The 17,993-nt window shown below is 52.3% G+C and overlaps 1 protein-coding gene across 3 annotated transcripts in view; it reads left to right on the top strand.

The window, feature by feature from the left end:
• The window catches only part of NFATC2 (nuclear factor of activated T cells 2), a 142,070-nt gene that overhangs the window by 67,117 nt on the left and 56,960 nt on the right, over positions 1-17,993 (top strand). For all 3 annotated transcript variants that reach the window (XM_020888822.2, XM_020888830.2, XM_070472761.1), the window contains exon 6: positions 13,460-13,600. In XM_020888822.2, the coding sequence (XP_020744481.1) occupies positions 13,460-13,600 (141 nt within the window). The remainder of the gene's footprint in view (positions 1-13,459; positions 13,601-17,993) is intronic.

Raw genomic sequence — 17,993 nt, 5'->3', positions numbered from 1 at the left:
ACAAAAGCTGTTTATGTAACTTTTGAAGTCTTGTTCTTCTGAGAATATTTTTTTATGTTAGAGTAATGTTCCATATTCAGTTATGTTTCAGGGTTTTTTCCCCCCTTTTTACTGGACATTTTACCATAATTAGGTGTCACAAAATCAGCTACCTACAGAGACTGGGGAGGTGATGGACATGAGTGTGGTGGTTTGTGGGGGCAACAGTAGGTGTGGTGGAGACTGGGGGCCAGGATGGCACGTTCCCCGTCTCAGTCGGCTGCTGTTGCTCAAACCCAGCCGGCCTTTTCATGTGAGAGTGTCGACTCAAGTGGCCAAATCTTCTGATATTTTTTTTTTAAGAAAAGATAAACCAATAATCTCATGATTTTTGTTTTATTGCTGGAGCATAATTGTTTTACAATGTGTTAATTTCTGATGAACAACAAAGGGAATCAGCTTTAGGTATACATATATCCCCTCCTCTTGAACCTCCCTCCCACCCCCGGCTTCCTCTCACCCCTCAAGATCATCACAGAGCCCGGGGCCGAGTTCCCTGTGTTATGCGGCATCTTCCCACTAGCCATCTTTGTTACATGCAGTACTGTATATATGCCAGTCCTACACTCCCAATTCATCCCTGAGTTTTAAAAAAAGCCGCAACAAATTAAAACACTCTGTGGGTCAGCTGAGGACTGCACATGTCTTAGACTCATCAGAGGTAGTCTTAATCAGACACCCATGAGCGAAGGGAAAGCATGAATATTTTATGCAAAACGGGTCGAGGAAGACTGGCCCTCCTTCAGCAAGGGGACCAGGACCGCTTTGAGAGAGAAGGTGGGACTTGGTCTCAGTCACTCCTCGGAAGAGGAGGAAGGAGGCCTGTGGTCTTTACCCAGGCCGGTGAGTCAGGGTAGGGGGCAGGCTGGATCTGGTGGTGAGTCTGTGCTCTGATGTGAGAGAAAAGAGACCCAACACAGACAACAAGGGAAAACAAGTGTTTGAAAAGCATCATCTCAGAAGCCCTGGAATTCCCCTCCTCTACCCAGCAGAGCCGGCCCCCGAGTGCTAGTCACGGTGGCTGCCCCACCCTGCTCTTGGTTTTGAACATTTCAAGATGTTTGGGGAAGGAAACTCAGGCTCTTCCTCGGTGACTGGGGGATTTTGAGAAGATAAGGTCTCCCCTTTCTGGCAGATGACTCAGTCTTCAGGATGGGGCTGTGGTTTGCAGCAAGGTGGGGAGCCGCAGGGACCCTTGACAGGAGCTCCATCCCTCTCCATCTCTGGGTCCTTCCAGCCCCTTTATCTCCCATCAGCCTGAGATTTTTAAGGATCCTCACTGACTGCACGCACTTCCCCAGGGTGTTAAAAAGTAGTTTGAACTTTGAACAGAGCATTTTTTTTTCCTTCTCATAAAAAAGCATTTGGCTGATTTAACTACTGTGCTTTGACAGATAAGGAAACCGAGACTTTCTTGGTAAGGTAATTCACTCGTTTTTACTTGGTAGGGAGCTGAGGTAGAATCTCCAACTTTCAAGTTCTATGAAATACCTGCGTTTGGTTTCTATGACACCCCACCTTTCTGGCAAGAGCAGAGCTACTGATGGACCACTTTCCCCTCTCACAGGGGGACGTCAGAATCCTCTGCAGTTCAGTCTCCTCCTTTGCTCTGTTCTCCTGGATCAGCACCTAGCAGTTTCACAAACATTTATGGGCTAATTGGCTCCCCGTTCATTTGGTTCTTAGGGATGCATACAATATTTGTCGACACAACAGTCCATGACACCGTGCATGCATGCCAGTTCCCTTCAGTCGTGTCCGACTCTTTGCGACCCCAGGGACTGTAGCCCGCCAGGCTCCTCTGTCTGTGGGATTGTCCAGGCAAGAATACTGGAGTGGGTTGCCGTAGCATCCTCCAGGGGATCTTTCTGATCCAGGGATCCAACCCACCTCTCTCACGTCTCCTGCATTGACAGGCAAGTTCTTCACCACTGGGGCCACCTGCGAAGCCCCGTATCGACACAGTATGTGTACTATAAATACTTGTTCATGAATTGATTTCACGTACTCCCTTCGGGGAAGGTGAGCTGGTAAGAAAAACACTTAGTGGGTGGGCTGCTGCTGATTTGCAGGGTTAACTTATTGACTTTGGAGGAATCCTTACTACACGATGTCTCAGGGATCAAGGGTGATTTCTCAGAATCTAGTGGAAAAATCTCGAACAAGGCCCTGGAGGCCACTCTTTGGAAAGCGGAGTTACTTGCTGGAAAGGCAGATCCCTTCCATTTCTTTTCTGGCCGGCACGGCTGAGGTCCCATCTCAGTTGTGCCCGGAGAGACGCCCCGTGCTGTTTCCTAGCCTCGTTTCCACCCGCTCCTCAGTGTTGCCAAGGAGGTCTTTTGAGTTTCCTCCCCTCTTCGCAGCAGAGAGACTGTTTTGAACTTTCTCCGGCCTCCCAAGCTCTGGAGGCCACCCCCACCCTCGCCAGGCAGATAACCCTCCTCCTCCTCGTAGGAGAACGTGGCAGAGGGCAGAAGGGAACGCCCTGCCTTGCCCAACAGTCCGCCTCCACACGGTCGCCGCTGTGGGCAGCCTCTCCGTGTCCGGGCCCCTGGCCGCGGGACCGTCCTTACCCTTGGGTTGCTCCGAGCTCTCGGCTTCAGCTGCAAGTTCCCTGTGACGGCGGAACCCGTGCTGTCCCTCTTGTGCAAATTCCCAGGACGGGTGAAGCCAGATACCACCGCTGGGGAGCCTTCCAGCAACAGACATCGATTCTCAGAGATCCGGAGCGCACAAGCCTGAAATCAGCGTGTCAGCAGGGGTGCTCCTTCTTGGAGGCTCTGGGGAGACAGTTCTAGGCCCCTCTCCTGGCTTCCGGTGGGGGCTGGAGGTCACTCTTGTTCCCTGGCTTGTACATGCGTCACTGCATCTCTGCCTCCGTCTTCACAGGATGTCCTCTGTGTGCGCCTTTCTGACGCACCCCCACTCCAGGAGGACTTGGTCTGCATCCTCGTTTATGTCATCAAAGGCTCTGTTTTCAAACAGAGGGCGCGTTCTGACTTCTGGGGGGACGGGAAGCCTTGATGGCGGCCCGGTTCGGCCCGCCGCACCTGCTCAGCGGAATTTCTTGGCTTCCCTCTCCTCTCTGCTCCGCAGTTCCCAGATCCGCTGGGATCTTCCTCTGGCTCCTGGGCTTCAGCCTGCACTGTCCCCTCTGTCCAGAATGCTAGTTCTCAGTCTCAGCTGAGTGTTGGAATCACCTGGGAACTTACAAGATAAAATGCGATGTCCACCTCTGAATCAGAGACTGATTCAGTTGGTCTGCAAGGAGGTCTGGGCCTGGAGACTTTTAGAGGGGCCTGGTGATTCTGACCACCCCCCCCACAAAGTTAGACACCCACCGCCCTGCCCGTCCCCTGCCTTTGCATTGCTCAGTTAACCCCTCCTTATCCAAAGCCCCTGCTTAGATGGGCCCCCATAAGGGGGAAGCTTGCCCACCCTGCACAGGGTTCAGGGTGCCCCTCTCTATTTGCTGACACCTAATTTACCTGTCAGTCTCTTCGTTAGGATTAGGGGCCAGTGGGGTGTTCGCCAGGGCCTGGCACACAGCCACTGACTCTAGAATGTTTGTTGAAAAAAAATGAAAGCATGAAGACAAGCATCTCCAGGCTGCCTGGTGGGGTAGAAAGACAGCGTGGACGTGTCCCTCACCCCATGAGAGCCTCCCCTGGGTTTTCTCCCTGTCTGGCCAGGGGGCCTGTCTGGTCATCGCATTTCAGAAAACACCTACAGTGGTTCCCACCGAGCCGTGCCTGCTCCACACACAGTATAAGTTTCCTTTGCTCATTCTGCAGGAATTGGGGGTTGGGGACGAGGTGTGGGCTAGAAAATGGCTTTTCTCATATGCTGTTTGCAGTGTCTCTTTTGTGGCGCAAATCTGTTTCACCGAGCTGTAATTATGATACCCGAGATGGCACAGACGCAGTGGTTTTTGACACTTGTGTACACCCATGTGGCCACCACTCAAAGCAAGACCAAGGGCGTTCTCCTCCACCCTGACGCTTCCTCCTCCCCCACCGCCCCCTCCCCAGCCCCCCACACAGGTAACCACTGGTGTGGCTTCTGTCACCTCGGGGAGCTTCCCTTCTTCCAGAACTTCATGTCACGGGCTGGTACGGCATAGACTCTTGTGTCTGGTTGGTTCCACTTAGCATGATGTTTTTTGAGATCCAGGGCTGTTATTGCGTGACTTGGTGGTTTTCTCTCTCTTATTTTTTTAATTGCTGAACAGTATTCAGTTGTATGAATATAACAATTGTTTATTTACCACTGATAGACATTTGGGTTGTTTCCGGGGTTTGGGGATCATGAATAAGGCAGCTATGAACATTCTCCTTCAAGGCCCTTGTGGACAAATGCTTTCTTTTCTTTTGGGTGAATACCCAGAAATGGTATTGCTGGGTCATGGGGGAAAGTGTATGTTTCAATGTATGTGTTTTCCAAATCATTCTACACTCCGTACCAGGGCATCTGGGAATTCCTCTTGCTCCATGTGCTCACCAGTACCTGGCTCTGTCCCTCTTTCGAATCACAGTCTTGCCAGTGAGTGTGGGATGGTGCTTTGTTGTGCATAACCCATCATTTGCATCTCTCTGAAGACTAGTGCTGCTGACCCGTAATCTGTGTACTTATTGGATATCAAATGTCTTCTTTGCTAAAGTGTTAGTGCAAAGATTTTGTTCATTTTTTATTGGGTTACTCATATTTTTTCTTTTTTAATTTCTGGCTATGCCGCAATGCGTGGCTTGCGGGATCTTAATTCCTTGACCAGGGATTGGACCCATGCCCCCTGCATTGGAAGTGGAGTCTTAACCACTGGATCTCCAGAGAAGTCCCTTGTATTTTTATTGTTAATATGCAGTACTTATTTATGCATTGTCAGATTTATGTATTATGAATATTTTCCCCCAGTCTGTAGCTTGCCTATTTATTTTCTCAATTGTGCTGTATTAACAGCATCAATATTTTATTTTTATGAAGTCTAATTTATTCTCTTCTTTGGGGATTATTATTCTTTACATTCCCCTAAGAAATCTCTACCCGTTTGATGAGAGCAGACATACTCTCTTCTGTTTTCTTCTAAAAGTTTTTTGATTCTGGCTTTTATTAGATTTACAGATAAAACCATCTCAGATCCATTTTTGTGTGTGGTGGGAGGTAAGATCCAGTCCCATCGTTTCCCATGTGGAAATGCAATTATTTCATATGCCGTTCTCTGAAAGTGAGAGCGTAGAAAACCTGCTTGTCCCTCCCTCACCAGTTCTCCCTCACCCCTCCACCTCACTCCCGAAGTCTGATGTGGGAGGTGGGTGATCGCACGGCAGAGCTTTGTGGAAATCCTTAGAATGAGGGAGACCAGACGGGCAAACTGATCATGCTTCGCTTCATGAATCAGAGATGCTCTCTTGTCCGTCTGCCCCTGCCAGCAGCCAGAATGACCCACATGAGTCTTACGGGCTCCATAACGTGATTCTTGCAAATTAAAAGCATACTTTGCTCTTTCTGTTATTCAGTCGCTAAGTCACATCTGACTCTTCATGACCCCATTAACTGCAGACGCCAGGCTGCCCTGTCCTTTACTCTCTCCTGGACTTTGCTCACATTCATGTCCTTTGAGTTGGTGATGCTATTTAGGTATCTCATCCTCTGCGGCCCCCTTCTCCTTTGGGAGTATATCATATAGTGCCAGCAACTAGGGATCCAGCAGTGAACAAAACAAAGTCCTGGATATCCCAGAGGTCACATTCTCGTGAGGAAAATCCACAGTCAACAAGCTGGCAAAGACATTATTTCAAACAAAACTGAATGTCACGGTGGGCTTCACTGGTGGCTCAGTGGTAAAGAATCTGTCCGCTAATGCGGGAGATGTGGGTTTGATCCCTGGGTCGGGAAGATCCTCTGGAGTAGGAAATGGCAACCCACTCCATTCTGCCTGGAAAATTCTATGGACAGAAGAGCCTGGTGAGCTACAGTCCATGGGGTCACAGAGTCAGACTTGACTGAGTGATTGAGCAGACACATACCTATTTATCTACGGCCACACAGTGCCGCATGTGGGATCTTAGTTCCCGACCAGGAGTCGAACCTGCACCCCCTGCAGTGGAAGCGTGGAGTCTTGGCCACTGGACGGCTGGAGAAAATCTGTTTAGCACCATGCCTGGCACAGAGCAGATGCTGATACATACTTGAAGACCAAAGGGAGAGAGGAGAGGAGGGAGACAGGGAAGAGGTCAAGGACAGGCAACAATTATTGGTCACCCTTTAGTGTCGAGCACTTTCTCCGTTGCTCCTGAATCCCTGTGAGAACCCTAGGAGCTCAGCATCCGTTCCCATTTTACAGATGGGAAGACCAGAGCACAGAGGGGTCAGGCTAATCACTCTGTGGTCCCACCGCTAGTAAGCAGCCAGGTCAACTGTGACATCCATGTCCTGCTGAATCCCAGGACACCCAGGCTGAGCTCCATCAGGAGTGACGATGGTTGATTAATCATCTCACAGAAATTGGAGACCAGCTTGGCGACCCTCAGCGGGGGCGCCCTACCCCCGCTCCACGCTGCATCGCCGCCCTCGAGAGGCTATAGCTGCAGATCTGGGAGGACATCGGGGCGTGGAGCAGAGGGCAGGTGGGCCAGGCCTCTGCCCTGAGCTGGCTTTTAAGCAATGACCAAGGAGCCACGTTTCAGAAACATCAGAAACCAACATGATGGGAGGCAGCAGCAGGGTGCTGGTTAGGACTGGGGGCCTGGGTTCACATCCTGCTTCTGCCACTGTTTAGTCCCAGGGAAGTTACTTAGCGCTCTGTGCCTCAGCCTTCTCATCTGTAAAGTGGGGCTGGTAAGAATGTTAACGTCTGTTTCAGTAGAATAACCCCAGTGTCTCCCTTGCGGTATGGCTCGTCCTGCCCCACGGTAGCCGTCCCCGACGCTCTGCACAGCACATGCCACCTTCCTCTCTCTGCCCCTCTGTCACTGCCAAGAGCGCACAGCCCAGGCGGCGGCAGGTCTGGGGGCTCAAAAACACTCTTTGCTTTAGGTGAGCTGGCAGCAAGCCGCAACCCTGCTGCTCAGTGGAGCTCAGATGGTTATCTGCTGTGGGTTGGCTGGGTGGCAATTACAGGAAAGCTGGGTTTTGGGGAGCCCAGGATTGGGGTGACGTCTTCGCTGATTGATAGGGTTACCTGACTCTGGGATTGTGGCGTTTTACCGAGCTCATTTTGCAGGGATGGGGCAGGCGAAACTCCCCTTCATTGAAGAGTTGCTGTGTGCCCCCAGCTGCCATGTATGTGTTAACTCATTTCCATCCTTATCATAGCCTCAGAACACTTTTTTTTTTGGTCTAATTCAAGGGCACAAAGATTTTCTCCTATGCTTCTAGTTTTTAAAAAAGTTTTATCATTAAAAAATAAATTTGGCCACACTGTGCAGCATGTGGGCTCCTGGTTCCTTGACCAGGGATCAGACCCACACCCCTGCGTTGGGAACATGGAGTCTTAACCCGTGGACTGGGCCACCAGGGAAGTCCCCCAGCCTCAGTAGACTCATCTTAAAGACCGACTTGTATTTAGCGAGCTGAGGTTCAGAAGGGCGAACTGATTTGCTCATCACATGGCTGGCAAGGGCAAGGGCAGAGCTAGGGGTTAAAGCTCTTGTTTAGTTCTCTGCCCTGGTTGCCTGGGTCCCCCAGCGGCCAGGGAGCTCACTACTCAGGTGGAGACTCACGGAGCCGCCGGGAAGGGTCTTGGTTACTGGAGACCCGTGGGACTGTTCTTCGGGGCTCCTTGTGAGTACGGTGGCCGTGGGGACTGGAGGGGAGGTCTCAGTCCTGCAGGGCCCGGGGTTCGTGTTCCATTTTCTGTCTGAGGAAGCTGAGACCCCCTGAGGTCCAGAGCTGGAATGTGGTCTTCAGCGCCGCAGACCCCCTATATTTGCAGACGTTGCACCCCACTCCTGTGCTGTGGGCGCTCACAGGTCGCTCGCACAGGTGAACCCGCGACTCAGGGAGAATTGGGCTCCCCTGTCCCCGTCTCCCGCTTCCCAGAGAAGCCCCAGCAGCAGCCAGGGCGGGGGCCTGAGGGGCCGTCTGCCGGGCCTGCTCCCCGCCCCTCCTGGGCGAGGCCACAGCACCGCGTTCTGGGCCAGGCCAGGCTCACGGCCAAGGCCAGGGGCCCGGAGATCAGGCAAGAAGGGCTCTGCGGCTGGGGGATGGTCAGTGCTGGAGCCCGGGTGAGACTGACGTGGCGGGCCGGGGGCCCTGGCGGTTCAGGCTGGCTGGCTGCTTTCCCACTGAGTCTCCCCTATTTTGCTGAAAAGGAGTCCCTCCGGGTGGGGGAATCCCACAGTCTGGGGTCAGGTTCTGCCAGCCCGCCTTCCGTAGCTGTGAGCTCCCAGCGGGGTGGAGCTCCTCCTCCAGGAGGCTCAGCGCCCTCAGCTCCAGAATGGGAATCGTTCCTGCTCTGTGGTCTCATGAAGTTCAGCCACAAAAATAAACAGAACTGACGCTCACAGAGCTCTGACGAGGTGCCACACACTTCCCGTGCGCCAGCTCATTTAATCTGCAAACAGCCCTCTGAGGTCAGCACCGTGTGATGCGTTCCCATTTTATAGATGAGAAAACAGAGGCAGGGAGAGTTGAAATGACTTGCCCAAGGTTCCCCAAGCTAAGGTATCAGCGAGCTGGGCTTCAGACTCAGGCAGTCACCTGTTGGCATCCTTCCTCTGACCCATGACCATGAATTGCCATTATGTGTGTGCTTTATAATGTAAAGAAAAACAAGAAAAACGTGCATGAGAAGTCTCTGGGATCCAACACACTCTCTTCGGCAGCTGTGACCATTTGCAGCTGTTAACCGAACGCACCTACCCTGCGTGCCTGATCTCCCTGGCCTGCCTCTCCTCCTCTCCCCTGTGGTTCTCGGGCATTCTTGGCCAGGCAGCCCCGTGACGGAAAATGGCAGGCGGGCAGACAGTCAGCAGTGTCCCCTGTCCAGGCCGACCCTGAGGACCCGCCTGGGGTGAATTTCCTTCACTTAGTCTTTGCTGCCGCGGCTCGACTCCCCATCAGCCACTGTTCCTAGTGAAAGTAAACACCCAAACGGGCTAAACCAACAGCGCCCTGTTGATTCAGAGCTTGTAAAACCCAGGAGCCCCAAGCCACTTTATGACGCGCCAGCATCCAGGGGCAGGAGGGAAGCCTGGGGTAAATCTCCTAGCTTCGAGGGCCACCTTGATGCTTAAGCAGGAGCGGAGGGGCTGGCCTCCGCCCACAGGTGAGACGTGGGTTGTGGGCTTAGCTTTAAGCTGCTGACCCATGGCGGCTTGGGCTTGCTTAGACCGCTCTAGGGCTGGGGTCTTGGAGGGGCTGGCCCCGCTTATGGTTGAAGAGCAGAACGGGACTCGGTGGGGGCCGTCGGGGGCAGTGTCGCAGGCCTGGGAGGACCAGGGGGCTTGGGGGAGCCCTGCCTCCGTGACGGGGTCACCCCACTAAGCAGCCCTCGGTGTCAGAGGGTTTGCATCAGAGGGAGGAGGAAGCGGACCCGGGGGTACTTTTGGTTGTTGTTTGCGTCTCCTCAGTTCCTCTTTCAGAGGCTAATTGGATTCGTTTGCTTTGCCTCTGGGCTCTCTGAGGGTGCAGGGCCTCCCCTGGAGGAGGTCCCCTAGTCCTCAGGTGGCCTCTTAAGTGTGGGGCTTGGCTCTCATGCAGAGTGTGTGCAACAGGTCGCCTGGAAAGATTGTAAAAATGCAAATGTCCAGCATCCTCCAAGAGATGCCAGGGCCCAGGGTTAGGGGCGTGGCCTGGGCGGCTGCATTTTTATGAAGTGCCTCCCCCAACCAGGTAACTTGGGAACCCCACTTTGAAAAATGCTGGGGTTCAGGGCCAAGACACCTGGGTTTGGGGTTGGGATCCAGCAGAAACAGCGCCAGTGAGTGCGGTGCTGTGTGTAAACACGTGGACACAGTTCGCAGGTATTGGGTGGCACGGGGCAGCTGCTGCAGGAACTGCGGCGCATCGTGGTGTTTGCTTTACTGGCCAGGATTTATTAGATCAAATATGCTTTCTGTGAATTCTCCCATTTAACCCTCACAACAGCCTGTGAGATGGGTCTGCTGATAGCCCCGTTTTTCAGATGGGCAACGTGAGGTTTCGAGCCGGGAAGCCCCCTACAGTATCACCTGGTGGAGACTTGAGCTGAACGGTCCCACGTGACATTCTCACACGGGCAGGGGCTGCCCCTCCATGGAGCCGAGGTCTGAGCATCCATCTGTCTGTAAAATGATAGAATTAGGGCTGAAAAATCATGTTTGTTTCAACTGTCCAGCTGATGCTCATGTGTAGCCAGGGTTAAGCAGTACTTCTCCCCCTTGACAGCTCATAAGAGTCAGCTGGGTTCCTTGTTAAGCTGCAAAGTCTTAACAAGGTTCGCTAGGTCTGGGGTGGGGCCCAAGGTTCTACATCTCTATCACCCTTCACCCCCGGTCCCCTCCCTGGGATGCAGGCCACACTTTGAGGTGCAAGACCACAGTTCAGATAAAAGCTCATAGGAAGTGAGGCTGGACTCTTGTCTTTACATTTTTGTTAGAAAAGATGGTTTTCATTCAGGTAGTGAGAAGCAGGGGTTTCCTTGGTGGCTCAGATGGTAAAGAATCTGCCTGCAATGTGGGAGACCTGAGTCGGGAAGATCCCCGTGGAGAGGGGCATGGCCACCCACTCCAGTATTCTGGCCTGGAGAATTCCATGGACAGAGGAGCCTGGTGGGCCACAGGCCACGGGGTTGTGAAGAGTCTGACACCACTAAGTGACTAAGCATCAAGGAGAAGGGGTGGGAAATGAAGATTCGGTCAAGGGAGAATCAGTTGGTTGCCTGAACCTAGGAGGCTTTGGAGAGAGAAGCGATGAGGTTGCTTCAGGAAGTAGCCAAGCTGTGTTCACAGCAGTGCTTGGTGATTCACGGGGCAGCTGGCTGGGCCGGCCTCCCGCCCAGCGCTGAGAGCTCACGGCCACGTCCAGTCCCCGGCCTGGCTGGACGCGAGCCCTTGGCCGGCTGGCCCAGGAGCGATGACTCAGGCGTTCCACCTGCAGAGTGGGCGGCATGGGTCTTGCAGCCTTCCCACCCCTTCATCCCTGGGACCAAAAGCCCCTCCTCGCCCCCCAAACACATCCAAGGCAGACCTGAAAAACTGGGCCCTGCTCTTCTAGGTGGTGTGACTGCTGTTTTCACTGCTAATAAATCTCCATTGATGGCGGCTCAATTAGGAAGTCACACACAACTCCTCTATTGAAAGAAAGGATTAATAACCCAGCCCATGTGGGAGAAATTAGCAGCTCCTGCCGAGAGGCCTTTTTAATATGTGCCCATAACTGGGAGCCCCTTAGAACCACGCTGGCTGGCTGGGCCTTGGGAACAGAGAGCCTGGGCTGGGCCTGGGATGGGGAGCTACTGGCCGGGAGGTCACTGAGAGTCGCTGGGCTATGTTTTCAGCGTATGGTGTCTGGGAGTGTCTTATCCACAGCAGACTCCTTAAAGGTTGCCGCATGCATGGTTGTTGCTGAAGGCATGGGTTTCAACGTGGCTCCAGGGCAGAAGGGACAGGGTGCTGGACCTGGAGGCCCAGGCCGGCCGGGAGGGCAGGGTTAGGCCCGCTCCTCGGGCCTCACGCAGCTGTGTCCCTGGCTCCCGGAGGGGGCGGTCCGCCGGCCCCTGGCACAGAGAGGGCTGGCCCTCTGCCCAGTCCTCGGGCTCTGGGAGGGACGCCAGGAGCTCAGCTGACTCACCCAGGGGGCGGGCCGGCCTTCACGGCCCACGCTGCCGAGGCGAGGCCCAGGAGATGGTCCCTCGTGTCGGCTGGAGCCATTTCTCACGCTGCCCAGGGCAGGCATCCGGAGAGGGTCTTCACTTTTTCCTGCAGCCCGCCCTCCAGAAGAACTGGCTGGACGGAGGGGCAAAGGGAGGGGTCTCTGGAGCTGGACAGGCCAGCTGTTGAGGGCTCAGGTCAAATCTCAGCATCACCATAGCTGACTTCTAGGCTTCCGTTTTCTCCCCAGGGGCATATAATCTCATTATACTTCTTTCCTTAGAAGGTTACGGTGAGCATTCAAGTATATCATTGTAGTTAAACACTCAGCCTGTCCCATTCCTCATTGCAGATACAGATGAGGATATAGAGGTAGCCATGTAGAGATGTTGAGATAAATATGTGTCAAGATATATTGAGATACATCTGTATCCATACCTGTATCCATCCATCCATCCATCCATCCATCCATCCATCCATCCATCCTTCCTTCCTTCCTTCCTTCCTTCCATCCACCAATCCTTCCACCCCTTCTACCCATCCGTCTCTGTTCACACATCAGGCTTTCCTTCTTACCTTCTATCCATCTTCCCTCCTCCTCCATTCCCTCTCTCCCTCCCTCCCATCCACCCACCCATCCCTACATCCATCTCAAGCACCCCCTACTGAGTCCTGGGCACTGGGCCCAGCCCTGGGCTCACAACACGCGCAAAGCCATGCTCCTCTTTTCTGGGCTTACTTCTCGCGGGGAGGAGATGAAATGCAGGTGAACCAAGAATGCTACAGGTAGCATTTCTGAAAGTGGAAAGTTCTCTGGAGATGAACTAAGCAGGATGGAGCAGGATAAAGAGGAAAGAGAGGGGGGAGGCACCATCAGTCAGATGGTCCTGCTGTTAGCTGTGAGGGGGAGGATGGAAGGGTGGGGCAAGGAAGCCTCTCCTGAGGGGGTGACATCTGTGTAGAAGCCTGGGGGAAGTGAGGAAGGCAGCCGTGCAGGCGAGTGCGGAAGAACCTTCCAGAGAGGAGGGCCTGAAAGTGCCAGCATTCAAAGATAGCAGTGTGCTGTGTATGTTTCAGAGACGGTGGGAACATTCTGGAAGCATGACTGGAGGGGAGTGAGCAAGGGCAGTGCGAGAAAATGTGGTCAGAGATGTGATGGCGGTGAACCGTGTTCAGAATGGCGAATGAGTTCCGAGGCCAAGGCATCTAAACTCTCGGGAATCAGGCCCTCAAGTTTATGTGCGTGAGCCCCGTGTGTGTGGCTGCCATCAAGTGCAGAAGAGAGTGCCCTCTAGCAAAGGAAACCTCTTACAGAAAGGTTGATTTGCCTATCTTTTTATTAAAAAAATCAGATTCTTATTCTCCTCTCCTTCCTAAAAGGAGAACAGGCATCGGTCTCTTGAGTCATGAAGATGAACTCTCCTAACTTGTTGTTAGGAGAAAATTAGCCCCAAAGACTTCGGGCACATTGACAAGAACATAGCGTTTGCAGCGTCACCGGTTGCCGGGGTGAGGGTTCCGCGTTGGCAGTGACAGAGGTGGGCAGAGTGCCCCGTGCCCCGTGAGACCTAGGGACGGTTCCGAGTGGGCGTCTGCCGTCATCACAGCGGGTCTTTTTCTCTCGCCCACAGCCCAGCGGTCCGCCCACGAGCTGCCCATGGTGGAGAGACAGGACACCGACGGCTGCCTGGTGTACGGTGGCCAGCAGATGATTCTCACGGGACAGAACTTCACGGCCGAGTCCAAAGTCATGTTCACCGAGAAGACCACAGGTCAGAGCGCCTTCCGCGCGCCGTGCGAAAGTGGCCGTCCATTTCTTCTTGCTGTGGGGGGGTTAGATCCCACCGCGTAGCGTTTTCCTTACTCACTCTGGAGAAATCCCCTTGTCTCCAGCGATCTTGATATCGACACCGTCCACTGTTGCGTGAATGTCCCATGGTGTATTTTAACTCACCCTGGCTTGTTTGGTTGGATGAGAGGGCTTTTCCCACCCCCAACTCTTTCTTTAAGATTATTTTTTACACAGAAGGAGACACCTTTTTTTGTTCTTTCAGATTTTAGACTGTTGTCAAACAGGAGTGGGAACAGCACGATGATTAACCGTACATGCTGGGTATCGTACATCCAGGCCCTGGATTTCCTGGGTTCACATCCTGCCTTCGCTAGTTGCTCACTCTGTGATCTTAGACAAAATACCTGACTTTTCTGTGCCTCTGTTTCTTAATGAATAGAATGATTATAGCAAGAGTTATTACCCCATAGGGTTGTCACGTGGGTTAAACGAGTTAATACGTGTCAGGTAATTATGACAACACCAGGTATGTTGTAAGTCAATAAACATTGGCAGCTTATATTTTTATTGTAACTAATACTGTGGTTAATCTGGTTATACTTGTAGGACTAATTAATTAGTCTTCTTACACATGAAACTCCACGTGTATCTTTTTTGTTTATGTTGGGTTTATTCCCATGTGGGATTTTGGGTAGTCATTTTGAGAGCTTTAAATACGTATTGCTTTGTAGAATTCAAATTACCTTCCGGAAACTTACAAATTGGAAACTTCCACCAATACTGGGCCGGTAGTGGTTTCAGCCCATCCCGGAAATGCCCTGTTTTTTAATTTAAAAAATTGTGCTGAATTAGTACTTGAATTTTGCACCCTTTGCTATGAGAGGTTTAATGGACATGTGTATCCTTTCTTAATTTGGGCCTTCTGTTAATGTGTTTACCAATGAGGACGTGGTAAAAAGACCATGCTCTGAAGTAGGAAAAATATCAGGTTATATAATTTGCTTGATCGTTATGGGTGCTAGGCTGAGTTTTTTTTTTTTTTCTTCTTGCCTATGGACATGATCTCAGGTCAGATCAAAGGCGAGTTGATGTCTGTCTGTTTGCCGCCCTGAGCATGACCCACAGAAGATAACAGGCAGGCTGTCCACTGTGGGGTTTGCACCAGGGCGCCTCCTCTGGGGGTCGCCATTCACACGGGGTCATCGTGGGTCTGAGTGTCACTGAAAGGGCTGCGCCCTCCCCCGTCCACCCAGAGCCTGCTCTTGGGATGGGCTGGCCCCGTGTCCAGGGTGTGAGAACTACTTCCTCACATCATGGAAGCACGGTAGAAGGCAGATGATTTTAAAGAGGCTTGCTGATGCTGTTGCAATAGAAAAATGACATGAAATAGGGCCGTGGTGTGGGGAGATGGACGGATGGGTTTGAGCGGTTCAGAGGGCGCGTGGTCAGGACCTGCAGGTGCGAGGGGCTGTGATGGCGTCGTGAGGAGGAACACGGACATGTAGGTGGGTGCATTGCATCTGTCCTGTGGTTGCCAATCCTTTATTTAACCGTCCTCCTTTCACTGGGCATGCAGCTGCTTCCACATTTGTGCTGTTGTAAGTGACTCTGTGACGAGCCTCCTGTTCGTGCCTTTGGTCAGCTAGGTAAGGGCTCACACGCTCCAGCCAGACGGCTTGCGTTCAAAGCCCAGTCCTCCTCCTTCCTAGCTGGGGGACCTTGGGCAAGTTGCTTAACCTCACTGGGCAGCAGTTTCCTTCTCTGTATGATGAGGATGGTGACAGTCACACCTTATAGGATGGTCATGAGATTAAGAGCATAAATGCTTGGTTCACTTGTCCCTCAGAGTCTGCAATGGGTTGGTGTCAGGACCCTGAAAGATACCAAACGCAGAAAATGCACAGGTCCTTTCTGTAGAGGGGTGTGGTATTTGGTGGAAGCTGTGCTGTATCTAGTAAGTGCTCGATATGTATCAGCTTATGATGTTTGTTACTGTTACTTCCTACGGTTGAGGTGGACATGTGGTGTCTTGGGTTTAAAGGGATTGCACATCTTGGTACATTTTGGAGGAGGCTTTATTTTTCAGGTGGTGAAACAGTGTACAGTATTCTCTATGGCAAGAAGTTGCTGGGCTCTCATGAGACAGAGCAGACCTGTATGGCTGGAGTAGAGGCTGGTCATCACCAGGAAGTGTTTTGATGAGCAGAGCCCAAAGCAGAGCCGTCTCCTGATGCCAGGTAGAGACACGGCCTTGACTTAGTCTGCACATGAGTAAGGTAACAGGGAATCATGATGGGTTCTCGAGCAGGAGAGTGGCATGAAATGTAAATAGCCAAGTTAGTATTAGCCTCCCCAGCTTGGATGGGTCTCTAGGACCAGGAAATCATCCTGCTGGTCTTGTGCTGACTTCCACAAGAAGTGTGTGGCTTCAAGGCACCTTACTGGCAGAGCAGAAAATGCTGAGAATATATAGACAGCTTGTTCTCCATGTCCAGGTGAACAGTCTCCTTGGGGGGCCGCTGGAAGTGTGGAGGGATGGCTTGGGGACCAGGTGCTACCCAGTTCCTTGTGGAGCTAGGAGCCAGACAGCTTTCAACTGTCCTGGGAGCTCATGTACTTGTGAGGCTACTCAAGGGCCTCAGATAGGTATTTGCTGGATGGATGGAAGGATGGAAGGCCGGCAGACATTTACTCTCCTGCTTTCCTTCTCTTGGTTTCAGAAGAAATTTGTTTACCTCTTGAAGGGAGAAAAACCCAGAGTCTCTTTCAGCTTTGAAAAGCTGTGTGTTAATAAGAAGAGTGATGACGTTTCCTCTCTGTGGGTGTGCCCTTAGCCCTCTGCTTTCTGCATCTTGTCCCATGTAACCAGACAAGCAGGTGGCTGAGCCTGGAGAAGTTGGGGAACTTTCCTGCAGATGATATCCAGCATCATCTTGTTATTCAGCTTCCCTGGACCTCCGATTCCAGGCAGTGAGTTAACAGTTTTCCCTCCCAGAGTTAAATGCATAGCAAGCAGTGGGCACGCAGTGCATCAGGAGTGTTCCTTGTTACTTTTACGGTCTCTCCAGCATTTCCCTTGTTCAGGCCATAGGTCACTGATCGGACACACACTGCCGCAGGCATAGGCCTCGTGGGCAAACTCTGGGAGGCTTGTCAGCTGCAGTGGTTCCCAGTGTAGCTGTGAGGTCAGATGGCCTGAGTTTGAATCTGTGACCTGTGTGTTTGGTGGCTTTGCCATCCTGGGTAAGTCATTTCACCTCTCTAAGCCAGCATTTCCTCTTTTGTAAAATACAGATGATTTACTTCACTTGAGAGATGGGGAAGTTAAATGAGATGATACAGATTAGGCTCTTTGCATGGAGCTTGGCATTTTAGGCTCTAATATTAGCATCTTGCATAGATGCTTGTTAAATATTAGCAGTTGTTATTTAGACTGTGGAAGGACAAGGCTGAGTATGATTTTATCTCATGGAACCGGGAGACATTGAAAAACAAGAATAAGTGATAATAAACTAGGTGCCAAGCCTTATTCTGAGCCCTTGATAGGTATTAATATTAACAATCTGATTCCTCATGACAGCTCTAGAGGATAGCTACTATTCTTTTCTTTTTTTTTCCTTTTTGCTGAGGAACCGAGCACAGAGGGGTTAAATAACTGAGTAAAGATCACACAGCTGGTGAATGGCAGTGCTGGGTTGGCCCCTCGGGAGCCTGATCATTAGCTATTCTGCTCTGAAAAAGGTCAGAACCAGGTGAGTCTGCCTGGAGATCCTTCAGCTGCTCTGAGCCACTGACTTGAGCCATGTTGTGCTGAGATAGCCTCTCGAGTTCTTCAGCGGGTCACTGAGGGCAGGGGGTCCTTGTAGGACTGTCTGATAGCTAACTGAAAAGACTCCTGAGTGCATGCGGTCCCTGGACCGATGCCAACGACAGGCTGGGGCGCGTGAGGTGCCCCTGGGCCCAGAGGAGTGGAGGGCTTCCCTGGCAGGATGTCTGGCCCCCAGAGGCTCCGACAGGTTGGGGGGGGATGCCCTTGTATTCGCAGGGAGCCAGTCTTGCTCTTTTGACCCCAAGCACTCGCCGCCCAGCCCGGGACCGCCTTCTGCAGGGGGAATCCCTGTTGCTCAACTTCTTTTTTCCAAAACGGCTCTGCGTTCCCATCTCCATGGACAGTTTGGCCGGCCGGGCCGCTGCGGGGTGGGGCGGAGTGGAACAGTTGAAGTTTTCCAAGGAAGGGGAACCCCAGCTGGTTCTCACATTAAGGAAAGGTGACAGCCTCCTGGGCTAATCTTAGCCCCCACGTTGGGTCATCGGCACCACCAGCTCCAGTGTGCTTTTTATAGCCGTCGACTGAAATGGAATTGGCAGTTTCC

This window comes from Odocoileus virginianus, chromosome 9, assembly GCF_023699985.2.
Source record: "Odocoileus virginianus isolate 20LAN1187 ecotype Illinois chromosome 9, Ovbor_1.2, whole genome shotgun sequence".
NCBI classification, from domain to species: domain Eukaryota; kingdom Metazoa; phylum Chordata; class Mammalia; order Artiodactyla; family Cervidae; genus Odocoileus; species Odocoileus virginianus.
The sequence above is the reverse complement of the archived record's forward strand: the minus strand, read 5'-3'. Positions and strand labels throughout refer to the sequence as shown.